The sequence below is a fragment of the Diceros bicornis genome, chromosome 31, assembly GCF_020826845.1.
Source record: "Diceros bicornis minor isolate mBicDic1 chromosome 31, mDicBic1.mat.cur, whole genome shotgun sequence".
Classification (NCBI taxonomy): domain Eukaryota; kingdom Metazoa; phylum Chordata; class Mammalia; order Perissodactyla; family Rhinocerotidae; genus Diceros; species Diceros bicornis.
In genome coordinates, this window is record NC_080770.1 from 13,608,253 (window position 1) to 13,627,120 (window position 18,868).

Here is an 18,868-nt window from a genome sequence, read left to right on the forward strand (position 1 = left end):
TTCAATACCTATTCAATGACAGTCTCCTATGGGCTGGGCATTGATGGTTCTTAGATATGCAGGGGTGAACAGAAGAGGCACGGTACCCATCTCAAAGAGCTTACGGTTATTGAAATAAATGAAAATGGTGATTTCTACCACTCACTAACATGAACAGTTGACCAGGGAGAATGGGTTGCTTTCAGGTCAGATCTTAGTGCTGCTTTACTGAGCGAAGGCCTCTTCTCTTCCCAGTGATTTGCTTTGTCATCTTGACATCTCGATATGTTTCTCCACATGCAAAAAAATTAAACTGTCTCTTATAGATGTGTGGGCCAAGTTTTTATATCTGTTCTTTTCCTGACAGGTGAACTTTAATGAGCCCTTATCCATGCTTCAGCGCCTCACTGAAGATCTGGAATACCATGAGCTGTTAGACCGAGCTGCAAAATGTGAGAACTCTCTAGAACAGCTCTGTTATGTTGCAGCTTTCACCGTGTCCTCCTATTCCACTACTGTCTTCCGTACCAGCAAACCATTCAACCCACTCCTTGGGGAGACCTTTGAGTTGGACCGATTAGAGGAGAATGGGTACCGATCCCTCTGTGAGCAGGTAAAGGAGCTTCAGGACTGTGACATATTTCCTTTTTGAAGAAAGGGACGATTTTTTGGTTGATCCTCCTGGGTGTTACTTTGGCAGAAATTCCAGTCCCTGTCATGCCGCCTCCCTTCTTTTCCTTCAGGGCTTCAAGACGGGAGGCCCTGGTATTCACCTACTGTGGTGGGTGTTAAAACGTCAAGTGTGAATTTTGGGTGTTTATCACCAATAAATAGGCAGTGTCTTTTCCTTCTCCTTTCTTCCTTCTTAATTTGAACCACTGATTTCTTCAAGGTGAGTCATCATCCCCCTGCTGCTGCACACCATGCAGAGTCCAAAAATGGCTGGACGTTGCGTCAGGAAATCAAAATCACCAGCAAGTTTCGAGGCAAATACCTCTCCATTATGCCCCTCGGTAAGGCCACTATCTTTGTAAGAATTAGTGCTCCAGGAATGACAGATTTTCTGGCTTAATAGAGGAGGTCATTAGTTTAGGAGTCAGGAGATTGGAGGTCTGATTTGGGCACTGAACCTTACTAGTCAGCTCTGCACAGGTCATTTAACTTCTCAGCTGTCGGATGAGTGGGAAGGCACGAGAATCTTTAAGAACCCACCCAGCCATAAATTCTCTATGTTCTTAGCTATATTGAATGCATCTTTAAGTAACTATTTTAGAATATAAATTCTAGCATGCATTTTTAACATTTTGTCTCTTGACCAGTGTTTCCCCCATTACCCTAGCAATCAGGTTCTCGCTAAAAATCAGAACTCTTGTGACTGCAAGGTCGGGTTTCTCAGCTAGCCCCTCCCCCTTCTCCTCTCCTTTCTCCCCTCTCTCTCCCTCTACTGGATGGGTTAGGTATCATTTGTGTAATGGCTGAACTCCAGGTAAGATGAAACTTTATTTTAAAAGATCTTACTGGATTACAAGTTAATTTTGGACCAAGATCGAAAAGATCAGGCCTGGGAATAGGAATCCTAATATGCAATGTTAGACTCTATACTTTAGTGGAAATGAGATTATTCAAAAAGTGTATAGAGATTCTTCATGTTCTTTTGAACTAGAGCAGCCATGTTTGGCTGTGTACTGACCAGTGAATGCTGGTCTACAGCAAAAGAAACAAAGCAGACAGAGAGAAAAACCAAGTAGCTCCCTAGAGACAGAGCTGACGGTAACTGCCTGAGCTCCTGATGGCTTCCATTTCCTGGCTTTTGTTTTTCATCAGGCCTAGTTGCAATGCTTGGTTATTGCAGTATGATCTTCTTCTTTAATAAATTCCCCTTTCTCTCAAAAATGCAAAATATAGCAAACTAAAAATATAGTGCAAACTGAAAATTAGTCAGAAAAAAATCCAGGAATGTTTGTAATGTATTAAAAGAAAAGAAACTGGAGTGTTAGCTCTATCACTTCATGGTTCATATGCAGAAGGCGCTTAGATGAAAAGGAGACTAAGTGATTTTGGTCTTGATCTTTACTGAGGACCTTTAAAAAGGTTCTAATTGCTTAATTGTCTTTGAAGCGAACAATTTCAGAAGTATTATGTTGAGTAGTGAATGCCTGGGATGTCCACACCTAACCTACAGAAGTTGATGTCAGTGGTCATACCGTAGGATGACTTTCACCCATGGAGAAGAGTTTCAGAGGCCCCCTGAGGATCTCTAAAGGATGGATTATATTTAATTCTAAGGAAGCTTGTATACATTTAAAAAACAGCAACATACCTAACTTACCAATGATGTGCTGTACATTTTCTCTATAGTTTGACTAGAATTATAGAATTCTATATCTATGTAGAATTTTATATCTGCATCTAGAATTCTTTGAGGGGTAAATAACCATATGAACATGATATAAGTGGTGGATCTAATTTTTTGGAGTTAAAAATATCTTTGATAGGATTCCATTCCTATGGTTATCTAGGATTTGGGTGAGCAGGATGTGTTCTGTTAAGTCCCTCCATCTGTTAGATACTGAGTACCCGCCATGGACCAGGCATGGTTCTGGGTGCTTGGGAAATGTAAGTGAACAAAACAAAGATCCCAGCCTTCATATGGAGATTGAACAGAGTTGACATAGTGACAGGAAATGGAATATATAAGTATAAAGAATGAGATTTTCAGACATTGGCCCTGGGATGGCTGTATTTAATATTTTTGGATCAATGACTTGAACGAAGAATCGTGCAGTGAAATTTTCACATTTGCAGTGGTACTCAGCTCTCAGAGGGTAAATTGTTAAGCCAATAGATGTTACTGAAAAAAGACATATGGACAAGGTTGTGAATGAGTAGGCAGATAGGTGGTTTTTTGAGGTGGTGGCAGGAAGTCTGAGTCTCCCTGTAAAATACACTAAAAATGTTAGAATTCTTGCAATCTGGAAAGAAGAATGCTTCCAGGAATTATAATTGAAGTTTGCAAAATGATGAAAACTATGGTAGAGGATGAATGTGAATTTACTCATCAAGTTCCAGAGTATTGGAACTAGGTGTTAGCCTTCAAGTTTAAAGAGATACATTTATTTTTATTTTTTATTTATTTATTTTTTTTGTGAGGAAGATCGGCCCTCAGCTAACATCCATGCCCATCTTCCTCCACTTTATATGGGACGCCACCACAGCATGGCTTGCCAAGCAGTGCGTCGGTGCACCCCCAGGATCTGAACCAGGGAACCCTGGGCCGCTGCAGCGGAGCACACGCACTTAACCGCTTGCGCCACCCGGCTGGCCCCAAAGAGATACATTTAAATAAGAGTATTATTTTATAGTTTTAGAGGTTTCTAACTCCAGAAGAATCACAATTTGAAAACATGAATGAAACAACCATTCAGCCTGTCGATCTCTGTGTCAATGACACTGCTGGGCTCCGTGGACCTTGAATTTGCCCCAAAGGGCACTTTAGTCAAAACATTCCCCTTATATATTTTATCCATTCTTCTAGTTTCCAGTTTTTGCTTAGAGTTATTAATCCATTTATATTTATTATAATTTACCTATTAGGTAGGATTTGTATCTGCCATTTTGGTATTTGTTTTCTGTACGCCTTATATCTTTTTTGTTCCTCTATTCCTCCATTAGTTCCTTCTTTGTGTTAAATAGGTATTTTTCTAGTTTACCATTTTAATTCCCTTGTTATTTCTTTTTTTTTTTTATAATTTTATTTATTCATTTATTTTTTCCCCCAAATCCCCAGTAGATAGTTGTATGTCATAGCTGCACATCCTTCTAGTTGCTGTATGTGGGACGCAGCCTCAGCATGGCCGGAGAAGCGGTGCGTCGCTGTGCACCCGGGATCCGAACCCGGGCCGCCAGCAATGGAGCGTGTGCACTTAACCGCTAAGCCACAGGGCCGGCCCCCTTGTTATTTCTTTTACTATATTTTTTAAAAGTATTTTTGTGTGGTTACCCTGGCTATTATACTTAACATCTTAACTTCTAATAATCTAGTTCAGATTAATACCAACTTAATAGTATACAAAAACTATGCACTATCAGCTCCATTACCTTTCCCTCCTTTGTGCTTTTATTTTCATACAAATTGTATTTTTATACATTATAATCTCATCAACATAGTTTTATAACTTGCTTTATGCAGTTGTCTTTTAAATCGTATAGGAGAAAAAAAGAGTTGCAAGCAAAAAATACATTTATACTGTCTTTTATGTAGCTTAATTGCAGTTACCTTTACTGGTCTCCTTATTTCTTAGTGTAGATTTAAGTTACTGTCTAGCGTCCTTTCGTTTCAGCCTGAAGGACTTCCTTTATTATTTCTCGAAGGGCAGATCTGCTAGCTACGAATTCTTTCAGTTTTTGTTTATCTGGGAATGTCTTAAGTTCTCCTTTGTTTATACTGTTCTTTTTTTTTTTTTAACTTTATTTATTTATTTTTTCCCCGAAAGCCCCAGTAGATAGTTGTATGTCATAGCTGCACATCCTTCTAGTTGCTGTATGTGGGACAAGGCCTCAGCATGGCTGGAGAAGCAGTGCGTCGGTGCGCACCCGGGATCTGAACCTGGGCCGCCAGCAGCGGAGCACACACACTTAACTGCTAAGCCATGGGGCCGGTCCTCCTTTGTTTATAAAGGATAGTTTTACTGCCTATAGAATTCTTGATATGACACTCTTTTTCAGCATTTTGAATATGTCATGCCACTGCCTTCTGGCCTCCATGGTTTCTGATAACCTTATTGAGGATCACTTACATATGATGCCTCACTTCTCTCTTACTGCTTTCAAGCTTCTCTCTGTGTTTGTCTTTCAATAGTTTGATTATGATGGGTTTCCGTGTGCTGCTCTTTGAGTATATCCTAGTTCGTTGAGCTTCTTGGATGTGTAGGTTAATGTTTTTCATCAAATTTGGAGGATTTGGGGCCTTTATTTCTTCAGTTGCTCCCACTGTTCTCACCACCTCAGGCAGCTTCTGTGTTAAACAATTGTCACTGATTGTTTTGATGGTCACCCCAGGGTGGCAAAGGCCGTTTGAGGTGAGCAGGTGTTGAGTCAGGTCCTGTGAGCGGGAGTTTACAAGGAACGCCAGATAGGCCGGATAATGACAATTCTTTGGAGATGAGGCTTTTGGTGAGCTTCACACTGCTCTGCTCCCTGCAGTGTTGGCTAGGTTGCTTGCTGGTTTTCACCGCTACCTTGTTGTGAGGCTGCTGCCGAGCTGGGGAGAGGGGGATAGGATTGAGCCATTTTTCTTGAATAAATGCTCCTTGGATTATTGTAAGCTTTTGGTTAATTTCCAGAGTTCTGAAAAAGTTGATTCTGATAGTTTTTGCTAGTGTGTTCTTATTGATTTTATTGAGAAGTGGATATATGGAAGTCCTTACTCCACCATTCTGGAAGTGGCTATCTTCCCCTTCGTACATTTTAAACAGCTCAGTGTTTAGCTCTTTAGTGTATTGTCAAGTTTTCAAGACACAAATACTGTATAAAAGAGGATAGTCACAGGGTGTTGTTTTTGCACTGTCCCTGTGAGCTGGAAGGGATGCTGTGCAGAACAACAGGTACATCGTCAGGATGGGATATAGGGTTACGGTATTGGGCTGTACAGATATTCTGATTTTATTTTGAATTTCAGCTCTGGCACTGGGCAAATTACTTGATTTCTCTGAGCTCAGAGTCTTCATTGGTAAAATGGGGGTATGGTAGGCTGAATAATGCCCCCATTCCCCAAAATATATCCACATCCTAATCCCTGGAACCTGTGAATGTCACTTTACATAGTGAAAGGAACTTCACAGGTGTGGTTAAGTTAAGGATCTCAAGATGGGGAGATAATCCTGGATTATTCTCTGGGCCCAATATAATCTCAAGGGTTTTTATAAGAGGGAGGCTGGAGGATCAGAGTCATTGGCAACAGAAGCAAGAGGTATAAGTGATGCTAGGAAGGGGACCACAAGCCAAAGAATGCAGGTGGCCTCTAGTAGCTAGAAAAGACGAGAAAATGGATTCTGCCCTGGAGCCTTCAGAAGGAACACAGCCCTTCTGACACCCTGATTTTTGACTTCTGACTCCAGAACTGTAAGAGAATAAATTGTATTGTTTTAAGCCACAAAGTTTGTGGCGATTGGTTACAGCAGCAATAGGGGATAATAGTGCCTGCATCTGAGCTATCAACAGATATCTGACTGGCCACTATATGCCAGAAACGATTCTAGGTGCTGTGGGTACAATGGTGGTAAAACAGACACTTCGCCCTCATTTAGCTTGCATTCTTTTCTTAAGCAGACAAAAAAGTAAACAAACACACACTATCACTTGGGAAATTTCAGGGATTTAAAGATGTCCCCCCAGGAACCATAGACAAAGAGCAGACAAATTCTTTATTATATAACACAAGTCACACATCTAATGAGTGGTGGAGCCAGGACTGAATCCAGTTCTGTCTGATTCCAAAGCCTCTGCTCTATCCACTACTCCTTTTTTACTATTAAGGCTCTTAGATAGGTGGTTTGCTTAAAGTCACACAGCTAGTTACTAACAACAGGGCCTGGCCCCCAGTTGTGACTGCCAGTGTGTGCTCCTTTCTACAATGCAATTTTACTTTCTCATCTTGGGGCAGATTTGACCTGTGTAAATTTTGCAGCTGGTATGGCAGGCACAGTTAGTAAAAACATTGGGGTATTTGCTTTCATTTTTATTTCTATAATTGCAGAATTTTGCTTTCCTAGCTAAGCTGTATGGGTTGTCAGCATTTGTCATCATTTAGTTATATAGTATTTATAAATTTAAAAATCAAGTGAAAAAAATTCAATCATTGCTTCCACTTCCAATATTTAAGAAGGTTATAAATCCTTTTGATTTATTGTTTTCTTTTTAAAAGTAGGAAATATTGATAGCAGAAAATCAACCCATTGATATTTCTTACTGGCATGGTGCTAGTTTTCTAATATTTGGCCCAATTTGTGCATTTCTCTCTGCTTCCAGGTAGCATCCACTGTTTTTTCCATGCAACTGGGCACCACTACACTTGGAAGAAAGTTACCACAACAGTGCACAACATTATCGTGGGCAAGTTGTGGATAGATCAGGTGAGCAAAGGTGCCCAAAGGGCTTCTGAAGTTCAGAAGAACCCCTCCTGAGGTCCATCGTGCAGTATTTAGGACATATGAACTGGCTGCAGGCTGTTGTTATTGGTTTGTCAGTTTCTCCTAAGGAATTTTTCTCAGTAGCCCCACCCCCAACCTCCCTGAGTTTCTATACCACAAATTATTATTTACAAATGACCAAGTTATAACATGCATTCAGTGACTACTAGGACTGTGTTAGGCACTATAAAGGATACCAAAAAAATAATAAACATGGCTCCCATTCTTCATCCCTTCATTATTCATCAAACAGTTATTGCCAGGCGGAGTGCTGGGTCCTGGGGATACAAAGTCAGATGAGATGTTGTCCTTCAAAGAGTTCTTTTATTATTGAAGATAGAGGACAGATATGTGTAGGTTGAAAATTATTTAACAAAATTCACTAGTGTAAGAGATGTACTAAGATAATATCTAATTAATTGTCAATTTGCTTTTAAGACAATGGTTGCAGTAAATACAGAAAAGACAGGCAATACTGTCTGAGCAGTCGAGAGAGGCTATAGATGTGGGAATTAAGCTAATTTGGGATTTGGAAGATAGAAAGGAGGAGAAAATGAAATGAATCAAGTGTGGAAAGGCCCGCTGTATGTAACTTTGAAATTGTGAGTAGAGTACCTTGATTTAAGCACAGAATTGTCATGAAGAGTACTAGTGAGGGATGGGTTTGGAAAGGTGAGTTATCATGTGAATATCACTATATGTGCTGAAGGTCAATTCATGCCACTTAGCATGTGACACATAATTCAAAAAAAACAAAAGGTCATTTGGTCTTGATCCCACCCTAGAATCCAAGGTTATGAGGGGATTCCACGGCATCTTCAGGTTGGCTAAGACCTGAATCTTAAGCAAGGAAGTGCTAGAATGTAAGACTGAAAAGTAAGGAATTATGAGGCATGGAGGTTTGGAATATATTCCAGTCATCCGGTCTTAATAAAACTAATCCCTGATTCTTTTATTTGATAGTCTGGTGAAATTGACATTGTGAATCACAAGACAGGAGACAAGTGCAATCTTAAATTTGTTCCTTATAGCTACTTCTCTCGGGATGTAGCAAGAAAGGTAAGAGAGGTTGGAATTTAAATTTTGTTCCTTTAGTGTGTATCCCTTAGAAAGCCTACTTCTTTGGGGCTGGTATAGATAGAGAGATATGTGTATCTCCTAAACATGGTGATTCGAAAATAGGAGAGGTAAAGGACAAAGTCAACAAGAAAGTGGACTAGATTGCATTACTCAACCAAATTCTTCTCTTTTCTGGAAAAGACAACAAGTAGGAAAGTAATGAGAAACACATGGGAAGGACTAATAAAGGATTTCAGGAAGAAAGCCTGGGCAGTTGGACCCCTGTGAAGTTTGAGCGAGAGTTGTATGTTACCACCACAGTGGAATTGTGCCGTGAGTTTCGATGGAAGAGTGAAGAATAGTTGGGGATTTAAATCTGTTGGTGGTTCTCTCTGATTTCTAGAGAGAAGAGAATACCAGTCAGATCCTTTTCCTACATACTATCAGTGCAAAAAATCCCTATACAACAAAATGATAATGAAGCCTCCAACTCATGGCTCAGTTATTTTAAGCAGCTCAGGAAAATATAACAAAATAATTTGGATGACTCCATGGTATTTGTCATAAGAGGATTTACCCAGTATTAACCCTAGGACTTTGGTTTCCAGAACAGTCAGGTAAGCTAAACCACAGCAAATGCTGAACTCCAAAGCCCTGCTCTCCATCCTTGTAGGTGACAGGGGAGGTGACAGATCCATCAGGAAAAGTTCACTTTGCCCTTCTGGGGACGTGGGATGAGAAAATGGATTGTTTCAAAGTACATCCAGTCATTGGGGAAAATGGGGGTGATGCTCGACAGAGAGGCCACGAAGCAGAGGAAAGCAGGGTCACGCTGTGGAAAAGGAATCCTTTACCGTGAGTATCAGCATGCATGCCGCCCAGATGCTACTGTGACTTTAGCCTCAGGGCAGGACTGACAGCAATTCGGCCTGCCTTCCCACTTAATCAAGTGAGGGATTGAGCAAGGGAGATAGAACCTTTGGAGAGATTACCAGCAGGTTGTCACGGTATGGCTGGAGTTGCAGCGTGCCCTGTCCCAAGAAAGTTCAAACTAATCAAACCACATCTGCCAAAAAATATTTAATGCTTTCCAAAGGTCCTTTGGATTGTGATTCAGACAGATATTTTTCTATATTTTGGAGCAAAACTATTCAGAAGCGGCTAGAGGAGAAAGATGCCTACCACCTGTTAACGTTTAGCCTAAAGGCCCAGTGGCAGTATAAAGGTCCCTGAGATAATGTACAAGACTTTGGAAGTAAATTAAGACAGAGGCCATTTGTCTCCTGTCATCATCTCATGTGTTCAGTCTGTAGTAATAACTAAGATTATCCCGGGAAGAGGTTAAAAAGAAAGCAAAGGAAACAGGAGTAAGGAGTTTTCATTTAGTAGAATGTTTCATTCTTCCTAATAAATTTCTTCCTAATTTCAGCTGAGCACAACACAAGCCCAGAAAACTATGGAATTGAGTGATGCTGGGGAGAGGATGGGAAATGGTCCAGTTTGGGTCTCTTAATTAGAGGAAGCTGACAAGGTCCTAAGTCTTTGCATTTGTAGGACAGCCTTGGTGACGTAGTCTTTTGGCAGTGTACTTAGCTGTTGCTGTTTAACCAGCTAGGGTCTGGCCTCTGGCATTACCCTTTCTCTTTCTCATCCTTTACTTTTAGGAAGAATGCAGAAAACATGTACTACTTCTCAGAGCTTGCTCTAACGCTCAATGCCTGGGAAGCTGGCACTGCCCCCACGGACAGCCGATTACGGCCCGACCAGAGACTGATGGAAAATGGGCGCTGGGATGAAGCAAATGCTGAGAAGCAGCGCCTGGAGGAGAAACAAAGACTTTCCAGAAAGAAGAGAGAAGCAGAAGCTATGAAAGCCACAGAGGATGGTAACAAACCTGCCCTCGACTCTATTTCTTGAGGCGTGGAGAATGCCCGTGTGTTTTCGGCTCTAATTCCGGTTTTCTGTACCCTCTTTCCCTTTTAGGCACACCCTATGATCCCTACAAGGCACTGTGGTTTGAGCGGAAGAAGGACCCTGTTACCAAGGAGTTAACCCATATTTATAGGGGAGGATACTGGGAGTGTAAAGAGAAACAGGACTGGAACTCATGCCCGGACATCTTCTGAAGTGGCAGTAATGAAAAGGAGGAGGACCCACAGGAGAAGAGGACAGAGGATGTGCGGGAAGCTGGCAGTCGTGGCTCTCTCACCGAGTGCTTTCCTCAAGTTTGTCTGTCTTAACCAATCATTTTTTCCCAATCAGTCACCAGAAGCAGACACCAGTGGTGGTGATTGGCTGGTTGCCTTAGCCGATTGAAACTGAAGACATACTAGATACCTATGTTTGTAAGGGAGAGGTTTAGTGGCTGCAAGTTAGTGTTATTTCACTTCTGCAAAGTCAGGTATTCTTGGCTCTTCCTTCTCCCTCTGCCCCCATTTAAGATGGTGTCATTCACCCTCCCCTTGTAGTATCCTGCTCAGCCAAGACCTACATTCAGATTATGATTCAGGGGCATTTTGGTGCTGTTCAGAGCAAGAGCTGATTTTAGAAATTCCTTTAAAAAGAAACACGTAAGACCTACCAACGGAGGCATCGTGAATGATTGCAGTGACATGGCCTGACATTATGAACGTGTTCACCACTGGGGTCAATTTAATGGGGCATCCATGCATAGACAGTTGAGGTGTTGGGACACGTGTGAGAGGGATCGTTCTGTAAGGTTGGAATTTTCAGAGTTACATCCTTGGAAGTTTCTATCTTCACTTGCGTAAAACACCCTTCTGCTCTTCTCCATCTTCTTTGACAGCAACTGGAGGCCACTTCGGTGGTTGGTAGGAGGGTTTCATGATCCTCACAAAGGGGTTTCACGGACTTCCTCAGGCGGAGAACTTTTGAGAACACAAGGCAGGATGGAAAAAGACTGCTAGCCATTTTTGCTTTGCCAGTTCCTCCTCACCCCATCCTTCATTGCCTTTCTAGCTTCTCTTCTCTCTCTTGGCACAATACCAATTTGAGTCTGTGCCCCAGTATGGAGCAAAACATTACCTGTCCCATTCTGATTCAGCATTTGAGAGAAGGAGTTAGTCTGGAATAAAAGTTCACCATCTCTCAAGCCCCATGGACTGGAGCCACCTCTGGAATAATGTGTTACATATCTGTATATTATATATATGTAGAGAAAAATCTAATTTTTTTGTTTGATTTTCCTTCTTCCCATTAAGAATCTCATTTTTTGATATCACTTGTCTCCCTGGGACTCTCTTGGACACACTGATGTGGATTGGAGCCTCCTCTGCTTTTCATCTGTTAGGGGCAGACAGATTCAAAACCTGAGCAGGATCGTGTCCGGCACTTACTGAACAGGGATTCTATCCATGGTTTGTATCATGGGATGCCACTGCTGTCTAGACTCTGCTCTCCTAATTATCTGAGTCTTGAAAATGAAATCTTAACCTCTTTCCTGCCTTTTTCCCTTCTTTTATTAGGAAAAGTATGGGTAGAAAGTCAGGAGGGTAATTTCCAGTTTAATTCTGCCTCTGTCCAAATCATAGCACACACAGCTGATTCCCAAAAGAACCTTCTTTCCAGGAGACGGGGCTGCAGGCACCATCACGGGGGAAGAGGGGGGCGAAAGGACTGCTCCCCTGGGGCCCTGGCTTCCTTCATTTTGTGTTCTTTATTTGTTTTAGTTGTCTTGTTCAGAAATCTGACCCCTGTGCAACCCACCCTTGGTTGAGGATCACAAATTGAGGTGCCTTCCTTGTATGCTTTCTGTTAGTGTTTTTTGTTTCCGTTCCTTAACTGCAGAGCCTCAGCCAGGGTGGGTCCTAGGGGGAAATAGCATTCCAGAGGAAGCCAGCCCTCCGGGGAAGCTGGGTTTATGTTGGGTTTATACTGGGTAAATTAGTACTCTCATTCCTTCCCCACCATCCCACCCATCCTGGCTGTGATGAACTTGAGAGGGGAAACTACTGGGGAATTTCCTCCTAAGGACCTGATTCCCGACATAAGCAAGGGGTCATGCTGGGCTTCTTTCAAGGAGGCCTGTAAAAGCGCTGACGTAGTCAGGGGCTCTGGACAGGGTGGGAATTCCCCAACTAAACTGAACTTCCCTGCTTTATCCCCCTTTTCTTCCTCCACCATCTGCACTACATTTCCAGCCTGATCCCCAGTCAGATTCCTGCTAATGGAAGAAGCTTTGAGTCCTTCAGGTGAAATAAAGTCACATGAAAACAAAACAAAACTATATATATTTTCGGTTTTTTTGCCTTATTGTTTTTTTTCCAAGAAAACTACTAAATTAAATAATTTTTAAAAAGTCATATTGTTTGTCTGATTCATTTCTACTCTTACCAGGTGGGAAGTGGTGGTGGGGAGAGGGTGGAGAACTGGTCCAAGGGTGATTTGTGCTTCTTGGGAGTCTGGGAGCCTGATCTTCATGAGAAATTGAAAGAAAAACTGGGCACGGATTTCCAGATGTTTCAGCTGTTCAGCAACATTCTGGAGAGCCCGTGAGCAGAAGAGCATTTTTAATAGCTCCTACTGCTTCAACGTAATGTAGTCGTCAATGTCCCACTTTGGTATAGGGGAATCGTTTCTAGTGTTTTTGATACTGGACCTGTTTCAACTCAAACAGTAAAAGTATTCTTGAATTTAATTTCTTTTGTCCATTTAAATTCTCAGATTCTTAGCTGCTTCATGTAGGAATTCAAATTCTGTATTTTGAAACATAACGAGTATTGATTTGAAGCCCTTGGAGAAAAGTGTCGACAGTGAAAATGCTTGTTGAGGTTTTCTCTGTAAAGTTCAGGGAGGCGAGGAGATGGGCAAAGTAACCTAGGGGGCCTCAGAGCGAGCACAATTCCTGCCCTGTGGGAGGGCCTGCACACTTACTGAGCATCTGCTCCAGGGTCCAGGGAACTGAGATAGGAACTCTGAACATTGTCTGGCTTACACTTAAGAGGAAAATGTTACAGCCGCCATTTTGAAGATGAAAAAAGGCTCTCAAAAATAGCCTAATTTAAGTACATTCACTTGAAGTTGCATAGCTGATTGGTTAGTCACAGTGTTGGAATTCAAAGCTGGGTTTGTTTAACCCCAGAGTTTGTGACCTACAACCTTGTGTTCTGGGAGAAACTGGGTTGGAAGGCAGCTGATAATTAAATCATTTCTTCCTGGATTATATCACATGCTGAAATGCACATTTCTATTTCCAAAGGCTTATTAATGTGGAGAGTACCATTTTGGGAGTCCACCTGAAGGAAGGAGCATCCTTGAAGTTCAGCCCCCAGGCTCCTTGATTTCTCAAGGCTCTCATGTCCACAAAATTAGCTATGTTGTCAGTATTATTTTTCTAGTATGGTTCTTGGGAAGGCCTCTTATCTGTTCAAGTCATTTGCCTGATTACCATTGCTGAACTTGACATTTCAGCAAAGGTTTTTTCTAGCAAGCTAAAAACCATGGCAGTAGACCCTTGACATCTGTGAGAGCTGCATCCTGCAATCTTGAATATCACTGTGGTATATAAGTTCCTCCATTAGGGACAGTCAATGTACCTGAAACATTCTAATCCCTTCTTTAGTCCTTTAATGGGCTACTGTGACATGATGGGTTAGGATGTGGATCCTGAGGCGTCTACCACGCTCACGGATGATTTAAAATTATGACTCAGCACAATTATAAATTATTACACCTGTCAGGGACCTCTGAAGTCCGACAAAAATGTTAAACCTGTACATTTCGAGGATCTCTACTTTCAGCAAGATAAGTGAAAATCAACCTATAGTATCTAAAAGAAGGCATAGAAAAATCTTTGGAATTTATTAACTACAAGGCGTATACGTACCTTGTGAAACTCTCAGATGGTTATCAAAAAGTTATAAAGCTTTTGCCTCGTACTCTGACCTGCCCTGTGGGAGGCTTTCCTATCTTTTCATGGCTTTCCCTTCCAAAGCTCATGAAATAATCTGTGGTTATACCTTCTCAGGCTTTCCTCTCTACTATCTATTCAGGTAAAGTGCTCCTCTTTTGGTTCACATTGATCCCTCCGGGGAAGGAGGCAGGGTGGTCAGATGAGGCATAATTTAAAGGCAAGAACTAAAGAGCTCAGAATCTTCCATAAATAGCCTTGCAGAGGTCACATCTTCTGAGTTTGACCAGGCAATTTTAGAAGTTAGTAAAGAACCAATTGGCCCTGAGATACGGCTAGGAATGTCTTCATTCATTCAACATTTACTCCAGCCCGCTATGTAACATACATTAGGGCTACAGATGGCAAGAAAGATCTCAGATAAACAGGCAATACCTTACGATCTAGTTTGATAAGTGCTGTGAAAGCACTGTAGAGTGGCAGCTAGCCTGTAGGGAGTGGGGAGGGAGGGGACAGAGACATGTCAGAGAAGACTTCTAGAACTAGGAGAATGTGTCTGAGCTGCAAGTTGCAGGTTAAATGGGTTAAATGCACAAAAAGTGGTGCATAGGCAAAGATGAAGAGCAAAGTCAAGGAAAGTACCCTGAGTTTGGATAGCTGGACGAATGGCTAGAGTTAAGGGTCAAGGAGAGAGCACGGACATGGTGCTGGAGAGAGAGAAGCCCCCCAAGTTATGGGAGTCTTCATATAACATACGCAGAAGCTGTGGTTTTTGTTTTCAACTAGGGAGCCAGTGACAGATTTTTAAGCAGGACGATAGGTTCCAGTGTGGAAAATGATTTATAGATAAGGAGACCAATTAAGAGGTTGGAGAAGATGTGAGAATGAAGAGAAGTGAAGGGATTCCAGAAATATTGAAGTTGAAAGAACAGCTCTTGAGTCCGATTATGGGTAGGGAGTAGAGGGAGAGGAAGGAATTTGTATTTTTCTGGCTTGGGAAACTTAGATGGAAGGTGGTAGTAAGATAAACAAGTTTAGCGGGAACGATAGGTTCATTTTTGGACGTTCTGATTTGGAGGTGCCTGTGAAGAGATTGAGCAATTTAAAAAATGGGTCCAGATGTGATAGCCACATTTTTGTGAAAGCTGAGGAATGGGATGCTGAGAGAGGCTGCACATTAAAATCACCTGGTCAACTTAAAAAATATGTACTCCTGAGCACCATCTGCAGAGATTCTGATTCAATCAGGGCCATGGGTCGTGCAATGATATATTCATGAATGCAAGGGATGCAAAATCACGAAATGGGAGTGGAGGTGGAATAAAATCAGCATATTAGAGGATATTATTAAACCACAGCTTGCTTCCCATAGTTTGAGAGAAGTCTGAGCCAACTCGACTTTTTGACAACGTCCAAAGTAGAAATTTAAAATTAAAACAACTTTAATTTTTAAAAATTTAAAAATGCCAAGATGGGATTACAAAAATTGAGGTATATTTTAAACATTTAGGTTTAGCAAATCAACGCTTTTACCATACAGATGCAATGGCTCTGTGTATACTTCATTTGGAAGTAACACTGAAAATCCACATTTGAAAGTTTTACAAACGGCCTTCTTGTCCTCTGGCACACATTTCTTGAGTCCAATTTGACAATATCTAAAAAATTCAAAATGTTCATATCTTTTGAGCTTGCAAAATCTGTCTTCTCACAAGAAAAACAAATACAAAAGGATAGTCATTGCTGTACTGTTTTCAATAATGAAAACTAGAAAAAAAAATTAAAATGTCCATGATTAAGAATTTGATTAAATGGATTGTGTTATATCCATACAATCCAATACTGTGCATGGGTCAAAAAGAATGAAATAGGTCTATGTAACGGACATGAAAAAAGTCCATGATTTATTTTTAAATAGGGAAAGCAAATTTCAGGGCAGTTAAAAAACAACTGAGAAAAATTAAATTATTTACCACTTTTAGCTTATAAACAGAGGCCTTGCCTCATCACTTTTGTAATATTTACTAAATGCCTACCTCCAGCCAAACCCATACACTGAACTTTTTTGTTACCATGGAGCAAATATTATTTCACTATACTTATGCAGCAAAAGTTTTTCAAGAAACAGCCGAAATAGCTCAGTTGGGAGAGCGTTAGACTGAAGATCTAAAGGTCCCTGGTTCAATCCCGGGTTTCGGCAAAGGTTTTAGGTGTCATCGGCAGGGCAGTTCTAGGGCACCCTTCCTCTTAATTGGCAGGCTGGGCATCTTGATGACAAAATCCCAGGTTGACACTCTGTGTGCAGGTAGATGGGGTGGACACTGAAAGACTGCTCTTTCTACTTTTTCCTCTGGGAGTGAGGCAGGAAACTGGAAACCGAGAAAGGATTTATGTCGTTGCTTTTAAACTGCTCAGCGTAAAGTCAGTATCTCTTCGTTGATTTGGGGTCTGGGTGAGACCATGCTCTCCCCAAGCGGTGCGCGCCGTTCACTTTCTTCTTGCTCATCCTAGTCCTCCCTCTTCTTTCCTGTTTCTGACCACGTTCCAGGAGCTGTGGGCGTTGTAACCTTTCTCCGCGGGTCACAGGGACCGGCGCGCCCGGGCTCGCAGCGGGATTTGGCTCGCTGGGTCCCGGGGCGGGCGGGGGCTCGTCGGAGATGGCCACAGCGCGGCCCCCTCTCGGCCAAAGAAATCCTCGATTTCGGCTTGGTCCAGCCGGTTTAACAATAAAAAGGCCCTAGGACAGCTCTTGGGGCGGGGGGAGGGAGTGGGCGAGGAGGGAGTGGGCGGGGGGATCGGGTTACCTGATCAAATACAGGACTCCCAATTAAATTTGAATTTCAGAGAAACAGCGAATATTTTTTAGTATACGCATGTCCCAAATATTGCATGGAATATACAAAGTTCATATTCGTTGTTTCTCTGAAATTCAAATTTAACTATTTATATTTGCTAAATCGCAAACCACTGTTGTACATCTTATCCTCGCATAGCTCTGCACTCGATGCGTCCCCAGGCCCCCACCCCACCCCCCCCACCGCCAAGACACTCAGAAGCTATAGTCAGGAAGAACTGGATTTCAGAAGGGACCGGTAGTTACTTATTGTTGTCCACACTAGCCTGGAATGGTGATTAGAGGACAGGGGGGAATTTGGAGGCTCTGGACTGGATCCTAAAAAAAAAAAAAAAAAAAAAACGTTAAGAGGATGAGCCACTCCACTCAAGGTACTGCAGTGGAACACACATTTAGGGAATGGCTTCTTTTTGGCTAGGCGCCAGGCTGGGTGATGGAGAGAGAGGAATGAGATTCAGTCCTCACAGTCTAAAAACTCAGTATGGTGGAAGGCAAAATGGAGAAATATTGCTTTTGGACCTATTACAGGCCCTCCCCTCTCCATTAACCTATGCCAAGATGCTAGGTGATGGGGGCTTCATCCCCCAAATCTTTGGATGGAAGGGTGCATTTTGATAAGGGACTCTTGAAAAACCCAATGATGGTCAAAAGGAAGAACAACACAATTGTAGACTAATAGATTGGGCAGTTCAACCTGTGCATGATGTATTTCAGCACGTGTGATGGTGAATTTTCTGTGTCACTCTGGCTAGCTACGGTGCCCAGCTGTTCAGTCAAACACCACTCTGGATGGTGCTGTGAAGGTATTCTTTAGATGTGATTAACGTTTAAATCAATAGACTCTGAGTAAAGCAGATTACCCTCCATAATGGGGGTGTGCCTCATCCAATCATCTGAAGATTTAAGAACAAAGACTGGGGTTTCCTGATGAAGAAAGAATTCTCAAGATTGTAACATAGAAAACTTGCCTGACTCTCCAGCTTGCTGCCCTGCTCACATTGGACTCAAGAGCGCACCATCGGGCCGGCCCCGTGGCTTAGCGGTTAAGTGCGTGCGCTCCGATGCAGGCTGCCCGGGTTGGGATCCCGGGCGCGCACAGACGCACCGCTTCTCCGGCCATGCTGAGGCCGCGTCCCACATACAGCAACTAGAAGAATGTGCAACTTTGACATACAACTATCGCCTGGGGCTTTAGGGGAAAAATAAATAAATAAAAAATTTAAAAAAGAGTGCACCATCAATTCTTAGATGAATTTCTCGCTTGTTGGCTTACCCCAAAGATTTTAGATTTGCCAGCCTCCACAATCCCCTGAGCGAATTTCTTAAAGTAAATCTCTACCTCTTTCTTTCTTTCTTTCTTTCTTTCTTTCTTTCTTCTTTCTTTCTTTCTTTCTTTCTTTCTCTCTTTCTCTCTTTCTCTCTTTCTCTCTTTCTCTCTTTCTCTCTCTTCTCTCTTTCTCTCTTTCTCTCTTTCTCTCTCTCTCTCTCTCTCTCTCTCTCTCTCTCTTCTCTCTCTCTCTCTCTCTTTCTCTCTCTCTCTTTCTCTCTCTCTCTCTCTCTCTCTCTCTCCCCCCTCTCTTTCTTTCTTTCCTCTCTCTCTCTCTCTCTTCCTCTCTCTCTTCTTCTTCTCCTTCCTCCCTCCCTCCCTCCCTCCCTCCCATCCATCCATCCATCCATCCATCCATCCAACCCCGACAGCATGCTTTGAAATGTCACACACAGCTAAGAGGAAAGGGTGAGATTGTTATTATTGCTCACTAGGAAAAAGTGCTCTGAGCAAAGGGTAACCACCTTGGGACCATGCAAGTGGGCGCCATACTCCTAGGAAATGCTGGGCCTTTGCCCTGAAAGGCAAACCCTTCCCAGTTTCTAGCCTGAAGAGGAGAGGGAGAATACCTGTAGGAAGTACTTGAGATACAA

General features: G+C 42.2%; 1 protein-coding gene and 1 non-coding gene across 3 annotated transcripts in view; both read left to right on the forward strand.

The window, feature by feature from the left end:
• The window catches only part of OSBP (oxysterol binding protein), a 31,567-nt gene extending 19,020 nt beyond the window's left edge, over positions 1 to 12,547 (forward strand). The window contains exons 8-14 of one of the 2 annotated variants that reach the window (XM_058526782.1): positions 347 to 592; positions 872 to 992; positions 7,006 to 7,109; positions 8,130 to 8,225; positions 8,899 to 9,080; positions 9,890 to 10,110; positions 10,209 to 12,547. In XM_058526782.1, coding sequence (XP_058382765.1) covers positions 347 to 592; positions 872 to 992; positions 7,006 to 7,109; positions 8,130 to 8,225; positions 8,899 to 9,080; positions 9,890 to 10,110; positions 10,209 to 10,351 — 1,113 coding nt within the window. In that variant the 3' untranslated portion in view covers positions 10,352 to 12,547. The remainder of the gene's footprint in view (positions 1 to 346; positions 593 to 871; positions 993 to 7,005; positions 7,110 to 8,129; positions 8,226 to 8,898; positions 9,081 to 9,889; positions 10,111 to 10,208) is intronic. The other variant, XM_058526783.1, reaches the window with a different exon arrangement.
• A 3,674-nt stretch (positions 12,548 to 16,221) lies between these two features.
• Positions 16,222 to 16,294, forward strand: TRNAF-GAA (transfer RNA phenylalanine (anticodon GAA)). The gene has a single exon. It is a non-coding gene; the product is annotated as a tRNA-Phe (tRNA).
• The last annotated feature ends 2,574 nt before the right edge of the window (positions 16,295 to 18,868 follow it).